Source organism: Salvelinus namaycush, unplaced genomic scaffold, assembly GCF_016432855.1.
Source record: "Salvelinus namaycush isolate Seneca unplaced genomic scaffold, SaNama_1.0 Scaffold504, whole genome shotgun sequence".
In the NCBI taxonomy this organism is placed as follows: Eukaryota; Metazoa; Chordata; class Actinopteri; order Salmoniformes; family Salmonidae; genus Salvelinus; species Salvelinus namaycush.
In genome coordinates this window covers 7,501-25,000 of record NW_024061203.1, presented here as the reverse complement: position 1 = coordinate 25,000, position 17,500 = coordinate 7,501, and the positions used below count along the sequence as shown (strand labels likewise).

The window sequence follows — 17,500 nt, the reverse complement described above, 5'->3', positions numbered from 1 at the left end:
TCATAAGCCAATCAGATCTGATCTTATCTATTCACCTGTCGGGGGACTCGGACAGACACACACACACACACACACACACACACACACACACACACACACACACACACACACACACACACACACACACACACACACACACATTGGTGTTGATCCAAGCTCTTTTCTATATGGACTACTACTCCACTACCCCACTCCTCCATCCCTCCATCCCTCCATCCTCCTCCATCCCTCCATCCCTCCATCCCTCCATCCCTCCATTCCTCCATCCTCCATCCTCCATCCCTCCATCCCTCCATCCTCCTCCATCCCTCCATCCCTCCATCCCTCCATTCCTCCATCCTCCATCCCTCCATCCCTCCATTCCTCCATCCCTCCATCCCTCCATCCACATCCATTCCTCCATCCACATCCATTCCTCCATCCTCCATCCCTCCATCCCTCCATCCCTCCATTCCTCCATCCCTCCATCCACATCAATTCCTCCATCCCTCCATTCCTCCATCCCTCCATCCCTCCATCCACATCCATCCCTCCATCCACATCCATTCCTCCATCCACATCCATTCCTCCATCCCTCCATCCCTCCATCCCTCCATCCCTCCATCCCTCCATCCACATCCATCCCTCCATCCCTCCATTCCTCCATCCTCCATCCTCCATCCCTCCATCCCTCCATTCCTCCATCCTCCATCCCTCCATCCCTCCATCCCTCCATCACTCCATCCACATCCATTCCTCCATCCACATCCATCCCTCCATTCCTCCATCCCTCCATCCCTCCATCCCTCCATCCCTCCATCCACATCCATCCCTCCATCCCTCCATCCCTCCATCCCTCCATTCTTCCATCCCTCCATCCCTCCACCCCTCCATCCACATCCATCCCTCCATCCCTCCATTCCTCCATCCCTCCATCCCTCCATCCCTCCATCCACATCCATTCCTCCATCCACATCCATTCCTCCATCCACATCCATTCCTCCATCCCTCCATCCCTCCATCCCTCCATCCCTCCATCCACATCCATCCCTCCATCCCTCCATCCCTCCATCCCTCCATCCACATCCATCCCTCCATCCCTCCATCCCTCCATTCCTCCATCCCTCCATCCACATCCATCCCTCCATCCCTCCATTCCCTCCATCCCTCCATCCACATCCATCCCTCCATCCCTCCATCCCTCCATTCCTCCATTCCTCCATCCACATCCATCCCTCCATCCACATCCATTCCTCCATCCCTCCATCCCTCCATCCCTCCATTCCTCCATCCCTCCATCCACATCCATTCCTCCATCCCTCCATCCACATCCATTCCTCCATCCCTCCATCCCTCCATCCCTCCATCCCTCCATTCCTCCATCCCTCCATCCCTCCATCCCTCCATTCCTCCATCCACATCCATTCCTCCATCCCTCCATCCCTCCATCCCTCCATCCCTCCATTCCTCCATCCCTCCATCCCTCCATCCCTCCATTCCTCCATCCACATCAATTCCTCCATCCCTCCATTCCTCCATTCCTCCATCCCTCCATCCACATCCATTCCTCCATCCCTCCATCCCTCCATCCCTCCATCCCTCCATTCCTCCATTCCTCCATCCCTCCATTCCTCCATCCCTCCATCCCTCCATTCCTCCATCCCTCCATCCCTCCATCCCTCCATCCCTCCATTCCTCCATTCCTCCATCCCTCCATTCCTCCATCCCTCCATCCCTCCATCCCTCCATTCCTCCATCCACATCAATTCCTCCATTCCTCCATTCCTCCATCCCTCCATCCACATCCATTCCTCCATCCCTCCATCCCTCCATCCCTCCATCCCTCCATTCCTCCATTCCTCCATCCCTCCATTCCTCCATCCCTCCATTCCTCCATCCACATCCATTCCTCCATTCCCATCTCCCCTGGCCTCTGGTAACTCTCTGTTCCTCATGAAAATAGTTGTAACGCATTCTGGAGGTGTGTGTGTGTGTGTGTGTGTGTGTGTGTGTGTGTGTGTATGTGTGTGTGTGTGTGTGTGTGTGTGTGTGTGTGTGTGTGTGTGTGTGTGTGTGTGTGTGTGTGTGTGTGTGTGTGTGTGTGTGTGTGTGTGTGTGGTAGTGTGAAGGAGTGAAGTGGATAACCTCAGAATGCAGGACATGTAGAATGTAGAAATGAGTGTGAAAGAGAAAAACAGCATCACAGTTTATCAGAGTGTGGTCCATTATCACATCATAACAGCTTGGTCTCCCTGATCCTAGATCAATACATTATCACATCATTACAGCTCTGTCTCCCTGCTCCTAGATCAATACATTATTACATCATAACAGCTCTGTCTCCCTGCTCCTAGATCAATACATTATTACATCATAACAGCTCTGTCTCCCTGCTCCTAGATCAATACATTATCACACCATAACAGCTCTTTCTCCCTGCTCCTAGATCAATACATTATCACATCATAACAGCTCTGTCTCCCTGCTCCTAGATCAATACATTATTACATCATAACAGCTCTGTCTCCCTGCTCCTAGATCAATACATTATCACACCATAACAGCTCTGTCTCCCTGCTCCTAGATCAATACATTATCACATCATAACAGCTCTGTCTCCCTGCTCCTAGATCAATACATTATCACACCATAACAGCTCTGTCTCCCTGCTCCTAGATCAATACATTATCACATCATAACAGCTCTGTCTCCCTGCTCCTATGTGAATACATTGCATATTATGAACACAACAGTAAATCTTTTCCTCCAGGACAGATCTGTTGAACAGATAATGTATTTATTTGTATCTAAAACAGCCTACAGTAGAAGCCGTCAACACTCTCTCAGTATAAAGCATGATGATGACTTGTGATTGTGAGAGCATTTTTTGAACGCACTCAGAGTTTTACGACGTGCTATACAGGAACCTATTGAATATGATAAATGTAGTAATGCTTTCCTATACACACACTGAAATGCACCTAATTCCTTCCCTGAGAAACACAATGGACTTTCCCCCACCCGTTACATGCAGAGCCTCGCTAGACTAAACTAGTGGATAAATACAGCACAGAAAAGGTACAGCATATTGAATAGCAGTAGTCAGTGGTGGTATAATGATAGAGGGACATGGTGTTACAGAGACAGGAATCTGAGGATGTGCATCAGTTTAAAAGCACATCCAGTCGTTTTCCAGGTTCAGGGTACAAAAAGTAGACCTATATCATACAAAATGCAGGGATGTAGATGACATGTAGTACTAGAAGCCAGGAGAGGAGAGAGGGGAGAGAGAAGAGAGAGAGAGGAGGAGAGGGTTGGATATTAAACAGAAAGGAGGAGAGAGGAGGAGGAGAGAGGAGGAGAGAGTTGGATAAACAGAAAGGAGGAGAGAGGGGTAGGAGAGAGGAGGATAGGGTCTGATAATGCACTGGGAGTGGTGGATAAATTATTGAGTCTGCATTGTTGAGGAGAGAGACAGGGAAGAGAGAGACAGGGAGGAGAGAGACAGGGAGGAGACAGACAGGGAGGAGAGAGACAGAGATGAAACAGACATGGAGGAGAGAGAGAGACAGGGAGGAGAGAGAGAGGAGATTGACAGATGAAGAGAGAGAGGGAGGAGAGAGACAGAGGGAGAGAGACAGGGAGGAGAGAGAGAGAGGAGATTGACAGATGAAGAGAGAGAGGGAGGAGAGAGACAGAGACAGGCAGGAGAGATATAGGATGGAGATATACTGTGTGAGAGAGACAAGGAGGAGATAGACAGGGAGGAGAGAAACACAGAAGAGATAGACAGGGCTAGCACTGTGCAGACACACACGGTATGCCTTTCAACATGGATCATAGATCATAGATCATAGAAACACAGCTATAGTTAATAGTTAATGGAGAAGTCCACCACAAATACACATGTTGGAGACAGAGACGAATACACATGTTGGAGACAGAGAGAGACTAATACACATGTTGGAGACAGACAGAGACTAATACACATGTTGGAGACAGAGCGAGACTAATACACATGTTGGAGACAGAGACTAATACACGTGTTGGAGACAGAGACTAATACACATGTTGGAGACAGAGACTAATACACATGTTGGAGACAGAGACTAATACACATGTTGGAGACAGACAGAGACTAATACACATGTTGGAGACAGAGACTAATACACATGTTGGAGACAGACAGAGACTAATACACATGTTGGAGACAGAGACTAAGTCATCCAGACACCCAGTCATCCAAACAGACAGACAGACAGACAGACAGACAGACAGACAGACAGACAGACAGACAGACAGACAGACAGACAGACAGACAGACAGACAGACAGACAGACAGACAGACAGACAGACAGACAGACAGACAGACAGACAGACACACACACACACAGACACAGACACAAACACATAGACCAGTTATCTTTTTATACTAGTTTATGTTTTTTGCAGTGTTTTATGTCATTGATGTATTTATGTGCTCGTGTCACTCTGTAGTCATGTAGTCCAGTGATGTTTCATTACACTGAAGCTGTCCTCTTGTGTTTTTACACTGGTGATGTGGGCATGTAGTTCAACGGGCCTGTCACTCTCTAGTCATGTGACTAGTGGAGTTTTACAGTAACTCCAGTATTGTAGCCATGTGACTAGTGGAGTTTTACAGTAACTCCAGTATTGTAGTCATGTGACTAGTGGAGTTTTACAGTAACTCCAGTATTGTAGCCATGTGACTAGTGGAGTTTTAGAGTAACTCCAGTATTGTAGCCATGTGACTAGTGGAGTTTTAGAGTAACTCCAGTATTGTAGCCATGTGACTAGTGGAGTTTTACAGTAACTCCAGTATTGTAGCCATGTGGCTAGTGGAGTTTTACAGTAACTCCAGTATTGTAGCCATGTGACTAGTGGAGTTTTACAGTAACTCCAGTATTGTAGCCATGTGACTAGTGGAGTTTTACAGTAACTCCAGTAATGTAGTCATGTGACTAGTGGAGTTTTAGAGTAACTCCAGTAATGTAGTCATGTGACTAGTGAAGTTTTACAGTAACTCCAGTAATGTAGTCATGTGACTAGTGGAGTTTTAGAGTAACTCCAGTAATGTAGTCATGTGACTAGTGAAGTTTTACAGTAACTCCAGTAATGTAGTCATGTGACTAGTGGAGTTTTACAGTAATGTAGTCATGTGGTGCTGTGGAGTTTAACAGTAACTCCAGTAATGTAGCCATGTGACTAGTGGAGTTTTACAGTAACTCCAGTAATGTAGTCATGTGACTAGTGGAGTTTTACAGTAACTCCAGTAATGTAGTCATGTGACTAGTGGAGTTTTACAGTAACTCCAGTATTGTAGCCATGTGACTAGTGGAGTTTTACAGTAACTCCAGTAATGTAGCCATGTGACTAGTGGAGTTTTACAGTAACTCCAGTAATGTAGTCATGTGACTAGTGGAGTTTTACAGTAACTCCAGTAATGTAGTCATGTGACTAGTGGAGTTTTAGAGTAACTCCAGTAATGTAGTCACGTGACTAGTGAAGTTTTACAGTAACTCCAGTAATGTAGTCATGTGACTAGTGGAGTTTTACAGTAATGTAGTCATGTGGTGCTGTGGAGTTTAACAGTAACTCCAGTAATGTAGTCATGTGACTAGTGAAGTTTTACAGTAACTTCAGTAATGTAGTCATGTGACTAGTGGAGTTTTACAGCAACTCCAGTAATGTAGTCATGTGACTAGTGGAGTTTTACAGCAACTCCAGTAATGTAGTCATGTGGTGCTGTGGTCCTGTCACTCCGAGTTAGGCATACACAGAAAAGCATTAGCTAGCTAACCTGCTTCCCCAGGGGAACACTGGGGTTTCCTGGACTGGATGGATCCCACACTGAGACCAGGAAATGAATTGGGATGAACTGGGAACACTGGGGTGAATTGTTTGGTTGGTCACCATGGCAATCATACAAGCCAATAAGCTCCTCAAATGCTATTTATTATAATATTTTTTTTTTTAGGGGAGGATCACCTTTAATACTGCAGTTGTAGCTTCCATCAATGTAATTGTCTGCATCACTTCCAATCCCCCATATGTTTTGGGGGGTAAATATATATATATATACATACATACATACATACATACATACATACATACATACATACATACATACATACACACACACACACACACACACACACACACACACACACACACACACACACACACACACACACACACATATATATTTAAAATATATATATATTTTCCTTTATTATTTCCCCCTACCCCTACCACCCCTCCCATAATTGGAGTAAACTAATGAACATCAACACTTAGGCTTCTACTTCCAGCTTATACATACTATATAGATATAGTACTATATACATACTATACACATTCATACTATATACATACAGTACTATATAGATATCATACTATATACAGACATACTCTATACAGACATACTATATACAGACATACTCTATACAGACATACTATATACATACCGTACTATATACATGCAGTACTATATACATACAGTACTATATACATACAGTACTATATACATGCAGTACTTTATACACACAGTACTATATACATACATTACTATATACAAGCAGTACTATATACATACAGTACTATATACATACATACTTTATACATACAGTACTATATACATGCATACTATATACATACAGTACTATATACATGCAGTACTATATACATGCATACTATATACATACAGTACTATATACATATAGTACTATATACATACATACTTTATACATACAGTACTATATACATACAGTACTATATACATACAGTACTATATACATGCAGTACTATATACATACAGTACTATATACATACATACTTTATACATACAGTACTATATACATACAGTACTATATACAAACAGTACTATATACATACATTACTATATACATACATACTTTATACATACAGTACTATATACATGCATACTATATACATACAGTACTATATACATACAGTACTATATACATACATACTTTATACATACAGTACTATATACATACAGTACTATATACATGCATACTATATACATACAGTACTATATACATACAGTACTATATACATGCATACTATATACATACAGTACTATATACATACAGTACTATATACATACAGTAGTATATACATACAGTAGTATATACATACAGTACTATATACATACAGTACTATATACAAATGCAGTACTATATACATACAGTACTATATACATACAGTACTATATACATATAGTAGTATATACATACAGTACTATATACATACAGTAGTATATACATACAGTACTATATACATACAGTAGTATATACATACAGTACTATATACATACAGTACTATATACATACAGTACTACATACATTTTACGGACACAATATGGATGAGCTGATTCAATTTACTGTATTTCTCCAGCTTGTTAGTAGTATGTCACAGTGGCTGGTTGTATCAGACAACGTTATGTTGGGTTACTCTACAGTATGTGACTCAGACCTCCACTTGACCTGCTCCAGGGTTACTCTTGTTGGGTGAAATGACACTTCCCAGTGATAGCAGGTAACATCTGTGACAGTGTGCCACCACCACCCCTGGAGCTGCCCAGTGTAACGGATGTGAAATGGCTAGCTAGTTAGCGGGTACGCGCTAATAGTGTTTCAATCGGTTACGTCACTTGCTCTGAGACTTGAAGTAGGGTTTCCCCTTGCTCTGCAAGGGCCGAGGCCTTTGTGGAGCGATGGGTAACGATGCTTCGTGGGTGACTGTTGTTGATGTGTGCAGAGGGTCCCTGGTTCGCGCCCGAGGTCGGGGCGAGGGGACGTACTAAAGTTATACTGTTACACCAGCACCTGCACACCCATCTATGTCCTCTCCCACTCTGGCTCCCCTCTCTCCCACTCTCTACCTCCCTGCTCCCCTCTTTCCCACTCACTCTGCCTCCCTGCTCCCCTCTCTCCCTCTTCGCCTCCCTGCTCCCCTCTCTCTCGCTCTGCCTCCCTGCTCCCCTCTCTCCCTCTCTGCCTCCCTGCTCCCCTCTCTCCCTCTCTGCCTCCCTGCTCCCCTCTCTCCCTCTCTACCTCCCTGCTCCCCTCTATCCCTCTCTACCTCCCTGTTCCCCTCTCTCCCTCTCTACCTCCTTGCTCCCCTCTCTACCTCCCTGCTCCCCTCTATCCCTCTCTACCTCCCTGCTCCCCTCTCTCCCTCTCTACCGCCCTGCTCCCCTCTCTACCTCCCTGCTCCCCTCTCTCCCTCTTCGCCTCCCTGCTCCCCTCTCTCCCTCTCTACCTCCCTGCTCCCCTCTCTCCCTCTCTACCGCCCTGCTCCCCTCTCTACCTCCCTGCTCCCCTCTCTACCTCCCTGCTCCCCTCTCTCCCTCTCTACCGCCCTGCTCCCCTCTATCCCTCTCTACCTCCCTGCTCCCCTCTCTCCCTCTTCGCCTCCCTGCTCCCCTCTCTCCCTCTCTGCCTCCCTGCTCCCCTCTATCCCTCTCTACCTCCCTGCTCCCCTCTCTCCCTCCTACCTCTCTCACCCACTTTATTACTCTCTCTATCTCCCTCCTGCCTTCCCCCTTCCTTTCCCTTCGCCTCACCCCACCCTCCCTCAGGGGATTCCTTCTCACCTTCCCCTCTCTAACGGCCTTGCTAGAGTCCTTGTTAACACCTGTGTTCTGAGGGTCGTTATGCTCGTTAGGCTCGTTAGTCTCGTTAGCAGCAGTGAAGATGTGAGAGGAGTGGTGGTGCGAGGCACGTTCTCTGTCAGATAGTGAAACATCACACTGGGCAATTAGCTACCGTATGTAGTTAAGGAGACCTGTTGAAAGAAAAAATACACACACTGTTGAACGAATGTTTCAAAATGAATAAAAATCTCTCTCTTTCTGTCTCTCCACAGTGACTGTCTCCACCAGTACTTATTTTGATGGTCTGCTGGTGACCGGTCTCTACACGTCCACTCCTGTCCAGTCTGCTCCTATCCCTGCTCCTGCTGCATTCGGCTTCGGTAAGTCAACCAATCCGTACTTGGCGTCCTCAACAACATGTAGTTTAGCCAATGAAAGACAAGCCAAACCTTCTATTCTACTGTGCTACTGAGCCTATGGAATTAGCTTTCCATTCCTTAATCAGCACTCACTGGTGAAATCCCTTCCATCCCCCCGTTGCTTTCAGATCAATGCAGATGAAGGAACTGAAATTACTTCAGTGTATTCCCCACAAAACTGTGTGTGAGAGAGTCTGTAAAGCTCACCCAGTCCATTGATACCAGTCCAGCCCCTGATGGTACCAGACCCAAAAGCACACAAACAGCCCAGATGATCTAACAGGCTACAATGGATTGGACTGGGATTAAGTTTGGGGATGATGTAGACTGGGGTTGAGTCTGGGGATGATGTGCACTGGGGTTGAGTCTGGGGATGATGTGCACTGGGGTTGATGTGGACTGGGGTTGAGTCTGGGGATGATGTAGACTGGGGTTGAGTCTGGGGATGATGTGCACTGGGGTTGATGTGGACTGGGGTTGAGTCTGGGGATGATGTAGACTGGGGTTGAGTCTGGGGATGATGTGCACTGGGGTTGAGTCTGGGGATGATGTGCACTGGGGTTGAGTCTGGGGTTGAGTCTGGGGTTGAGTCTGGGGATGATGTGGACCTGGGTTGAGTCTGGGGTTGAGTCTGGGGTTGAGTCTGGGGATGAGTCTGGGGATGATGTGGACTGGGGTTGAGTCTGGGGATGATGTGGACTGGGGTTGAGTCTGGGGTTGAGTCTGGGGATGAGTCTGGGGATGATGTAGACTGGGGTTGAGTCTGGGGATGATGTGCACTGGGGTTGAGTCTGGGGATGATGTGCACTGGGGTTGATGTGGACTGGGGTTGAGTCTGGGGATGATGTAGACTGGGGTTGAGTCTGGGGATGATGTGCACTGGGGTTGATGTGGACTGGGGTTGAGTCTGGGGATGATGTAGACTGGGGTTGAGTCTGGGGATGATGTACACTGGGGTTGAGTCTGGGGATGATGTGCACTGGGGTTGAGTCTGGGGTTGAGTCTGGGGTTGAGTCTAGGGATGATGTGGACTGGGGTTGAGTCTGGGGTTGAGTCTGGGGATGAGTCTGGGGATGATGTGGACTGGGGTTGAGTCTGGGGATGATGTGGACTGGGGTTGAGTCTGGGGTTGAGTCTGGGGATGAGTCTGGGGATGATGTAGACTGGGGTTGAGTCTGGGGATGATGTGCACTGGGGTTGAGTCTGGGGATGATGTGCACTGGGGTTGATGTGGACTGGGGTTGAGTCTGGGGATGATGTAGACTGGGGTTGAGTCTGGGGATGATGTGCACTGGGGTTGATGTGGACTGGGGTTGAGTCTGGGGATGATGTAGACTGGGGTTGAGTCTGGGGATGATGTACACTGGGGTTGAGTCTGGGGATGATGTGCACTGGGGTTGAGTCTGGGGTTGAGTCTGGGGTTGAGTCTAGGGATGATGTGGACTGGGGTTGAGTCTGGGGTTGAGTCTGGGGATGAGTCTGGGGATGATGTGGACTGGGGTTGAGTCTGGGGATGATGTGGACTGGGGTTGAGTCTGGGGTTGAGTCTGGGGATGAGTCTGGGGATGATGTAGACTGGGGTTGAGTCTGGGGATGATGTGCACTGGGGTTGAGTCTGGGGATGATGTGCACTGGGGTTGATGTGGACTGGGGTTGAGTCTGGGGATGATGTAGACTGGGGTTGAGTCTGGGGATGATGTGCACTGGGGTTGAGTCTGGGGATGATGTGCACTGGGGTTGATGTGGACTGGGGTTGAGTCTGGGGTTGAGTCTGGGGATGAGTCTGGGGATGATCTGGACTGGGGTTGAGTCTGCTAAACTGGTTACCAACTTAATTAGAGCAGTAAAAACAAATGTTTGGTCATACCCGTGATATACACACGGCTTTCAGTCAATCAGCATTCAGGGTTCAAACCACCCAGTTTCTAAGTTGTGTTTAATGCTGTGGGAAATACATTATAAACCCACAGGAGAAGATCTATCATTAAGACATTAGTTGGAACAATGGACAATAGAGAAAGAGACCAAACCACACAGACTGACTGTGGTATTATTAACGATCTATACTCAACTAGTACGCAGGCCACTCAACTGTATGCATTCCAGATCACAAAAGGTCATTCTGCTCTTCTCAGAAACTGCTTTGGAAATTTCCCCCCAAAAATGAGATTATGGGAAATTCTGTGGAAACACGTCTGTGATATTATACTTTTATGTCAACCATCAGTGTTAGACATGGCTGGAAGTGTCAGTGTGAACTGGGCATGGGCTGGAAGTGTTAGTGTGAACTGGATATTGGCTGGAAGTGTCAGTGTGAACTGGACATGGGCTGGAAGTGTCAATGTGAACTGGACATGGGCTGGAAGTGTCAGTGTGAACTGGACATGGGCTGGAAGTGTCAGTGTGAACTGGACATGGGCTGGAAGTGTCAGTGTGTACTGGACATGGGCTGGAAGTGTCAGTGTGAACTGGACATGGGCTGGAAGTGTCAGTGTGAACTGGATATGGGCTGGAAGTGTCAGTGTGAACTGGATATGGGCTGGAAGTGTCAGTGTGAACTGGGCATGGGCTTGAAGTGTCCAAGTGAACTGGGCATGGGCTGGAAGTGTCAGTGTGAACTGGACATGGGCTGGAAGTGTCAGTGTGAACTGGATATGGGCTGGCAGTGTCAGTGTGAACTGGACATGGGCTGGAAGTGTCAGTGTGAACTGGGCATGGGCTGGAAGTGTCAGTGTGAACTGGACATGGGCTGGAAGTGTCAGTGTGAACTGGATATGGGCTGGAAGTGTCAGTGTGAACTGGACATGGGCTGGAAGTGTCAGTGTGTACTGGACATGGGCTGGAAGTGTCAGTGTGAACTGGACATGGGCTGGAAGTGTCAGTGTGTACTGGATATGGACTGGGAGTGTCAGTGTGAACTGGACATGGGCTGGAAGTGTCAGTGTGAACTGGACATGGGCTGGAAGTGTCAGTGTGAACTGGACATGGGCTGGAAGTGTCAGTGTGAACTGGATATGGGCTGGAAGTGTCAGTGTGAACTGGATATGGGCTGGAAGTGTCAGTGTGAACTGGACATGGGCTGGAAGTGTCAGTGTGAACTGGACATGGGCTGGAAGTGTCAGTGTGTACTGGACATGGGCTGGAAGTGTCAGTGTGAACTGGACATGGGCTGGAAGTGTCAGTGTGTACTGGATATGGGCTGGAAGTGTCAGTGTGAACTGGACATGGGCTGGAAGTGTCAGTGTGAACTGGACATGGACTGGAAGTGTCAGTGTGAACTGGACATGGACTGGAAGTGTCAGTGTGAACTGGATATGGGCTGGAAGTGTCAGTGTGAACTGGACATGGGCTGGAAGTGTCAGTGTGAACTGGACATGGGCTGGAAGTGTCAGTGTGAACTGGACATGGGCTGGAAGTGTCAGTGTTAGGCATGGGCTGGAAGTGTCAGTGTGAACTGGATATGGGCTGGAAGTGTCAGTGTGAACTGGACATGGGCTGGAAGTGTCAGTGTGAACTGGATATGGGCTGGAAGTGTCAGTGTGAACTGGACATGGGCTGGAAGTGTCAGTGTGAACTGGACATGGGCTGGAAGTGTCAGTGTGAACTGGATATGGGCTGGAAGTGTCAGTGTGAACTGGATATGGGCTGGAAGTGTCAGTGTGAACTGGACATGGGCTGGAAGTGTCAGTGTGAACTGGATATGGGCTGGAAGTGTCAGTGTGAACTGGACATGGGCTGGAAGTGTCAGTGTGTACTGGACATGGGCTGGAAGTGTCAGTGTGAACTGGATATGGGCTGGAAGTGTCAGTGTGTACTGGATATGGGCTGGAAGTGTCAGTGTGAACTGGACATGGGCTGGAAGTGTCAGTGTGAACTGGACATGGGCTGGAAGTGTCAGTGTGAACTGGACATGGGCTGGAAGTGTCAGTGTGAACTGGATATGGGCTGGAAGTGTCAATGTGAACTGGGCATGGGCTTGAAGTGTCCATGTGAACTGGGCATGGGCTGGAAGTGTCAGTGTGAACTGGACATGGGCTGGAAGTGTCAGTGTGAACTGGATATGGGCTGGCAGTGTCAGTGTGAACTGGACATGGGCTGGAAGTGTCAGTGTGAACTGGGCATGGGCTGGAAGTGTCAGTGTGAACTGGACATGGGCTGGAAGTGTCAGTGTGAACTGGATATGGGCTGGAAGTGTCAGTGTGAACTGGACATGGGCTGGAAGTGTCAGTGTGTACTGGACATGGGCTGGAAGTGTCAGTGTGAACTGGACATGGGCTGGAAGTGTCAGTGTGTACTGGATATGGACTGGGAGTGTCAGTGTGAACTGGACATGGGCTGGAAGTGTCAGTGTGAACTGGACATGGGCTGGAAGTGTCAGTGTGAACTGGACATGGGCTGGAAGTGTCAGTGTGAACTGGATATGGGCTGGAAGTGTCAGTGTGAACTGGATATGGGCTGGAAGTGTCAGTGTGAACTGGACATGGGCTGGAAGTGTCAGTGTGAACTGGACATGGGCTGGAAGTGTCAGTGTGTACTGGACATGGGCTGGAAGTGTCAGTGTAAACTGGACATGGGCTGGAAGTGTCAGTGTGTACTGGATATGGGCTGGAAGTGTCAGTGTGAACTGGACATGGGCTGGAAGTGTCAGTGTGAACTGGACATGGACTGGAAGTGTCAGTGTGAACTGGACATGGACTGGAAGTGTCAGTGTGAACTGGATATGGGCTGGAAGTGTCAGTGTGAACTGGACATGGGCTGGAAGTGTCAGTGTGAACTGGACATGGGCTGGAAGTGTCAGTGTGAACTGGACATGGGCTGGAAGTGTCAGTGTTAGGCATGGGCTGGAAGTGTCAGTGTGAACTGGATATGGGCTGGAAGTGTCAGTGTGAACTGGACATGGGCTGGAAGTGTCAGTGTGAACTGGATATGGGCTGGAAGTGTCAGTGTGAACTGGACATGGGCTGGAAGTGTCAGTGTGAACTGGACATGGGCTGGAAGTGTCAGTGTGAACTGGATATGGGCTGGAAGTGTCAGTGTGAACTGGATATGGGCTGGAAGTGTCAGTGTGAACTGGACATGGGCTGGAAGTATCAGTGTGAACTGGATATGGGCTGGAAGTGTCAGTGTGAACTGGACATGGGCTGGAAGTGTCAGTGTGTACTGGACATGGGCTGGAAGTGTCAGTGTGAACTGGATATGGGCTGGAAGTGTCAGTGTGTACTGGATATGGGCTGGAAGTGTCAGTGTGAACTGGGCATGGGCTGGAAGTGTCAGTGTGAACTGGACATGGGCTGGAAGTGTCAGTGTGAACTGGACATGGGCTGGAAGTGTCAGTGTGAACTGGATATGGGCTGGAAGTGTCAGTGTGAACTGGGCATGGGCTTGAAGTGTCCATGTGAACTGGGCATGGGCTGGAAGTGTCAGTGTGAACTGGACATGGGCTGGAAGTGTCAGTGTGAACTGGATATGGGCTGGCAGTGTCAGTGTGAACTGGACATGGGCTGGAAGTGTCAGTGTGAACTGGGCATGGGCTGGAAGTGTCAGTGTGAACTGGACATGGGCTGGAAGTGTCAGTGTGAACTGGATATGGGCTGGAAGTGTCAGTGTGAACTGGACATGGGCTGGAAGTGTCAGTGTGTACTGGACATGGGCTGGAAGTGTCAGTGTGAACTGGACATGGGCTGGAAGTGTCAGTGTGTACTGGATATGGACTGGGAGTGTCAGTGTGAACTGGACATGGGCTGGAAGTGTCAGTGTGAACTGGACATGGGCTGGAAGTGTCAGTGTGAACTGGACATGGGCTGGAAGTGTCAGTGTGAACTGGATATGGGCTGGAAGTGTCAGTGTGAACTGGATATGGGCTGGAAGTGTCAGTGTGAACTGGACATGGGCTGGAAGTGTCAGTGTGAACTGGACATGGGCTGGAAGTGTCAGTGTGTACTGGACATGGGCTGGAAGTGTCAGTGTGAACTGGACATGGGCTGGAAGTGTCAGTGTGTACTGGATATGGGCTGGAAGTGTCAGTGTGAACTGGACATGGGCTGGAAGTGTCAGTGTGAACTGGATATGGGCTGGAAGTGTCAGTGTGAACTGGATATGGGCTGGAAGTGTCAGTGTGAACTGGACATGGGCTGGAAGTGTCAGTGTGAACTGGACATGGGCTGGAAGTGTCAGTGTGTACTGGACATGGGCTGGAAGTGTCAGTGTGAACTGGACATGGGCTGGAAGTGTCAGTGTGTACTGGATATGGGCTGGAAGTGTGAGTGTGAACTGGACATGGGCTGGAAGTGTCAGTGTGAACTGGACATGGACTGGAAGTGTCAGTGTGAACTGGACATGGACTGGAAGTGTCAGTGTGAACTGGATATGGGCTGGAAGTGTCAGTGTGAACTGGACATGGGCTGGAAGTGTCAGTGTGAACTGGACATGGGCTGGAAGTGTCAGTGTGAACTGGACATGGGCTGGAAGTGTCAGTGTTAGGCATGGGCTGGAAGTGTCAGTGTGAACTGGATATGGGCTGGAAGTGTCAGTGTGAACTGGACATGGGCTGGAAGTGTCAGTGTGAACTGGATATGGGCTGGAAGTGTCAGTGTGAACTGGACATGGGCTGGAAGTGTCAGTGTGAACTGGACATGGGCTGGACGTGTCAGTGTGAACTGGATATGGGCTGGAAGTGTCAGTGTGAACTGGATATGGGCTGGAAGTGTCAGTGTGAACTGGACATGGGCTGGAAGTGTCAGTGTGAACTGGATATGGGCTGGAAGTGTCAGTGTGAACTGGACATGGGCTGGAAGTGTCAGTGTGTACTGGACATGGGCTGGAAGTGTCAGTGTGAACTGGATATGGGCTGGAAGTGTCAGTGTGTACTGGATATGGGCTGGAAGTGTCAGTGTGAACTGGACATGGGCTGGAAGTGTCAGTGTGAACTGGACATGGGCTGGAAGTGTCAGTGTGAACTGGACATGGGCTGGAAGTGTCAGTGTGAACTGGACATGGGCTGGAAGTGTCAGTGTGAACTGGACATGGGCTGGAAGTGTCAGTGTGAACTGGACATGGGCTGGAAGTGTCAGTGTGAACTGGACACAATGCTGAAACACAACGCAAAAACACTTCTCCACTTCTGACTCTAAAGCCTGTTTGGCAGGAATCACATGGTCATTATCAATCAAAGGGCTCAACAGAGAAGAACAGAAACAAACTCTGTTTCATAGGAAACTAATGCCCTGAGAATAACTGGACCTGAGATGGTTTCAAAGTTGACATATCTGCAAATGGGGCCATGCAGTGTGTCTAGATCTGGGTTGTCTTAGGGGGCAGGGGGGTCATAATGCACCCGCAAAGAGAGCTGTGCCCAGGGCTCCAGGCCCAAACTGTGCCCAGGGCTCCATGCCCAAGCTGTGCCCAGGGCTCCAGGCCCAAACTGTGCCCAGGGCTCCAGGCCCAAACTGTGCCCAGGGCTCCAGGTCCAAACTGTGCCCAGGGCTCCAGGCCCAAACTGTGCCCAGGGCTCCAGGCCCAAACTGTTCCCAGGGCTCCAGGCCTAAACTGTGCCCAGGGCTCCAGGCCCAAACTGTTCCCAGGGCTCCAGGCCCAAACTGTTCCCAGAGCTCCAGGTCCAAACTGAATTAACCAGTGTATCTGTGTTTTCTCCTGTTTGCCATTGGCAGGCCTGATATTTTGTCAGAGGCATCCAAGCGTTGTGCCTCCAACATTACGTCACCTTTGCTTCACAGAGACGTCTTGAGCTGTGCCTGTGACTCATTCATTTGAAGAAGTTTGGGAGAAACTCCCAGACTGATGGGCAAACCTCAGCAGGGTAGTCATTCACACAGGTCTCAGCTGAAGAGCTCTTCGTCCTCCTCTCTGTGTGTCTCCTTTAGGAAGTCCTCAGGGATGAACATTTACACACTTACCCTTTGAGCACCAATACACAAACACAATGAAAAGGTTCCTATAGAAGAGGAAACACAAGGGGGGAGATGTATTAGTGTAACACACATTGCTGAACACCATAGCAGGATTCCCAGCAGGAAGTCACTAGTTCAGTTCTTGTTTTATTATTCCCTCTATACTTCATCGGTACCATCAGAATGCCCATTGAAGGGGGGATGGGAGTGTGGTGACCAGGCAAGCTCCGTAGTCTGGGGAGTTAGACCCAGCTTGTTTGTAGACCTTGGCCTGGTTGGGGCTCACATCTCTGGGGAAAGGAGACACCAGACCTGGGGGGCCTCTGTTCTTGGAGGTCCCCAGAGGGAAAGGGCGAGAGAGAAAGAGAGAGGGGAGACAGAGGGCGAGTCAGAGAGAGGGGAGACAGAGGGCGAGTCAGAGAGAGGGGAGACAGAGGGCGAGTCAGAGAGAGGGGAGACAGAGAGCGAGTCAGAAAGAGGGGAGACAGAGGGCGACTCAGAGAGAGGGGAGACAGAGGGCGAGTCAGAGAGAGGGGAGACAGAGGGCGGTTCAG

At 48.7% G+C, this 17,500-nt stretch overlaps 1 protein-coding gene across 1 annotated transcript in view; it reads left to right on the top strand.

Annotated features, from left to right (window-relative positions):
- The window catches only part of LOC120041683 (reelin-like), an 89,179-nt gene extending 79,481 nt beyond the window's left edge, over nt 1-9,698 (top strand). Inside the window, exon 2 of the mRNA XM_038986546.1 lies at nt 8,893-9,698. Coding sequence (XP_038842474.1) covers nt 8,893-9,092 — 200 coding nt within the window. The 3' untranslated portion in view covers nt 9,093-9,698. The remainder of the gene's footprint in view (nt 1-8,892) is intronic.
- Nucleotides 9,699-17,500: the final 7,802 nt, after the last annotated feature.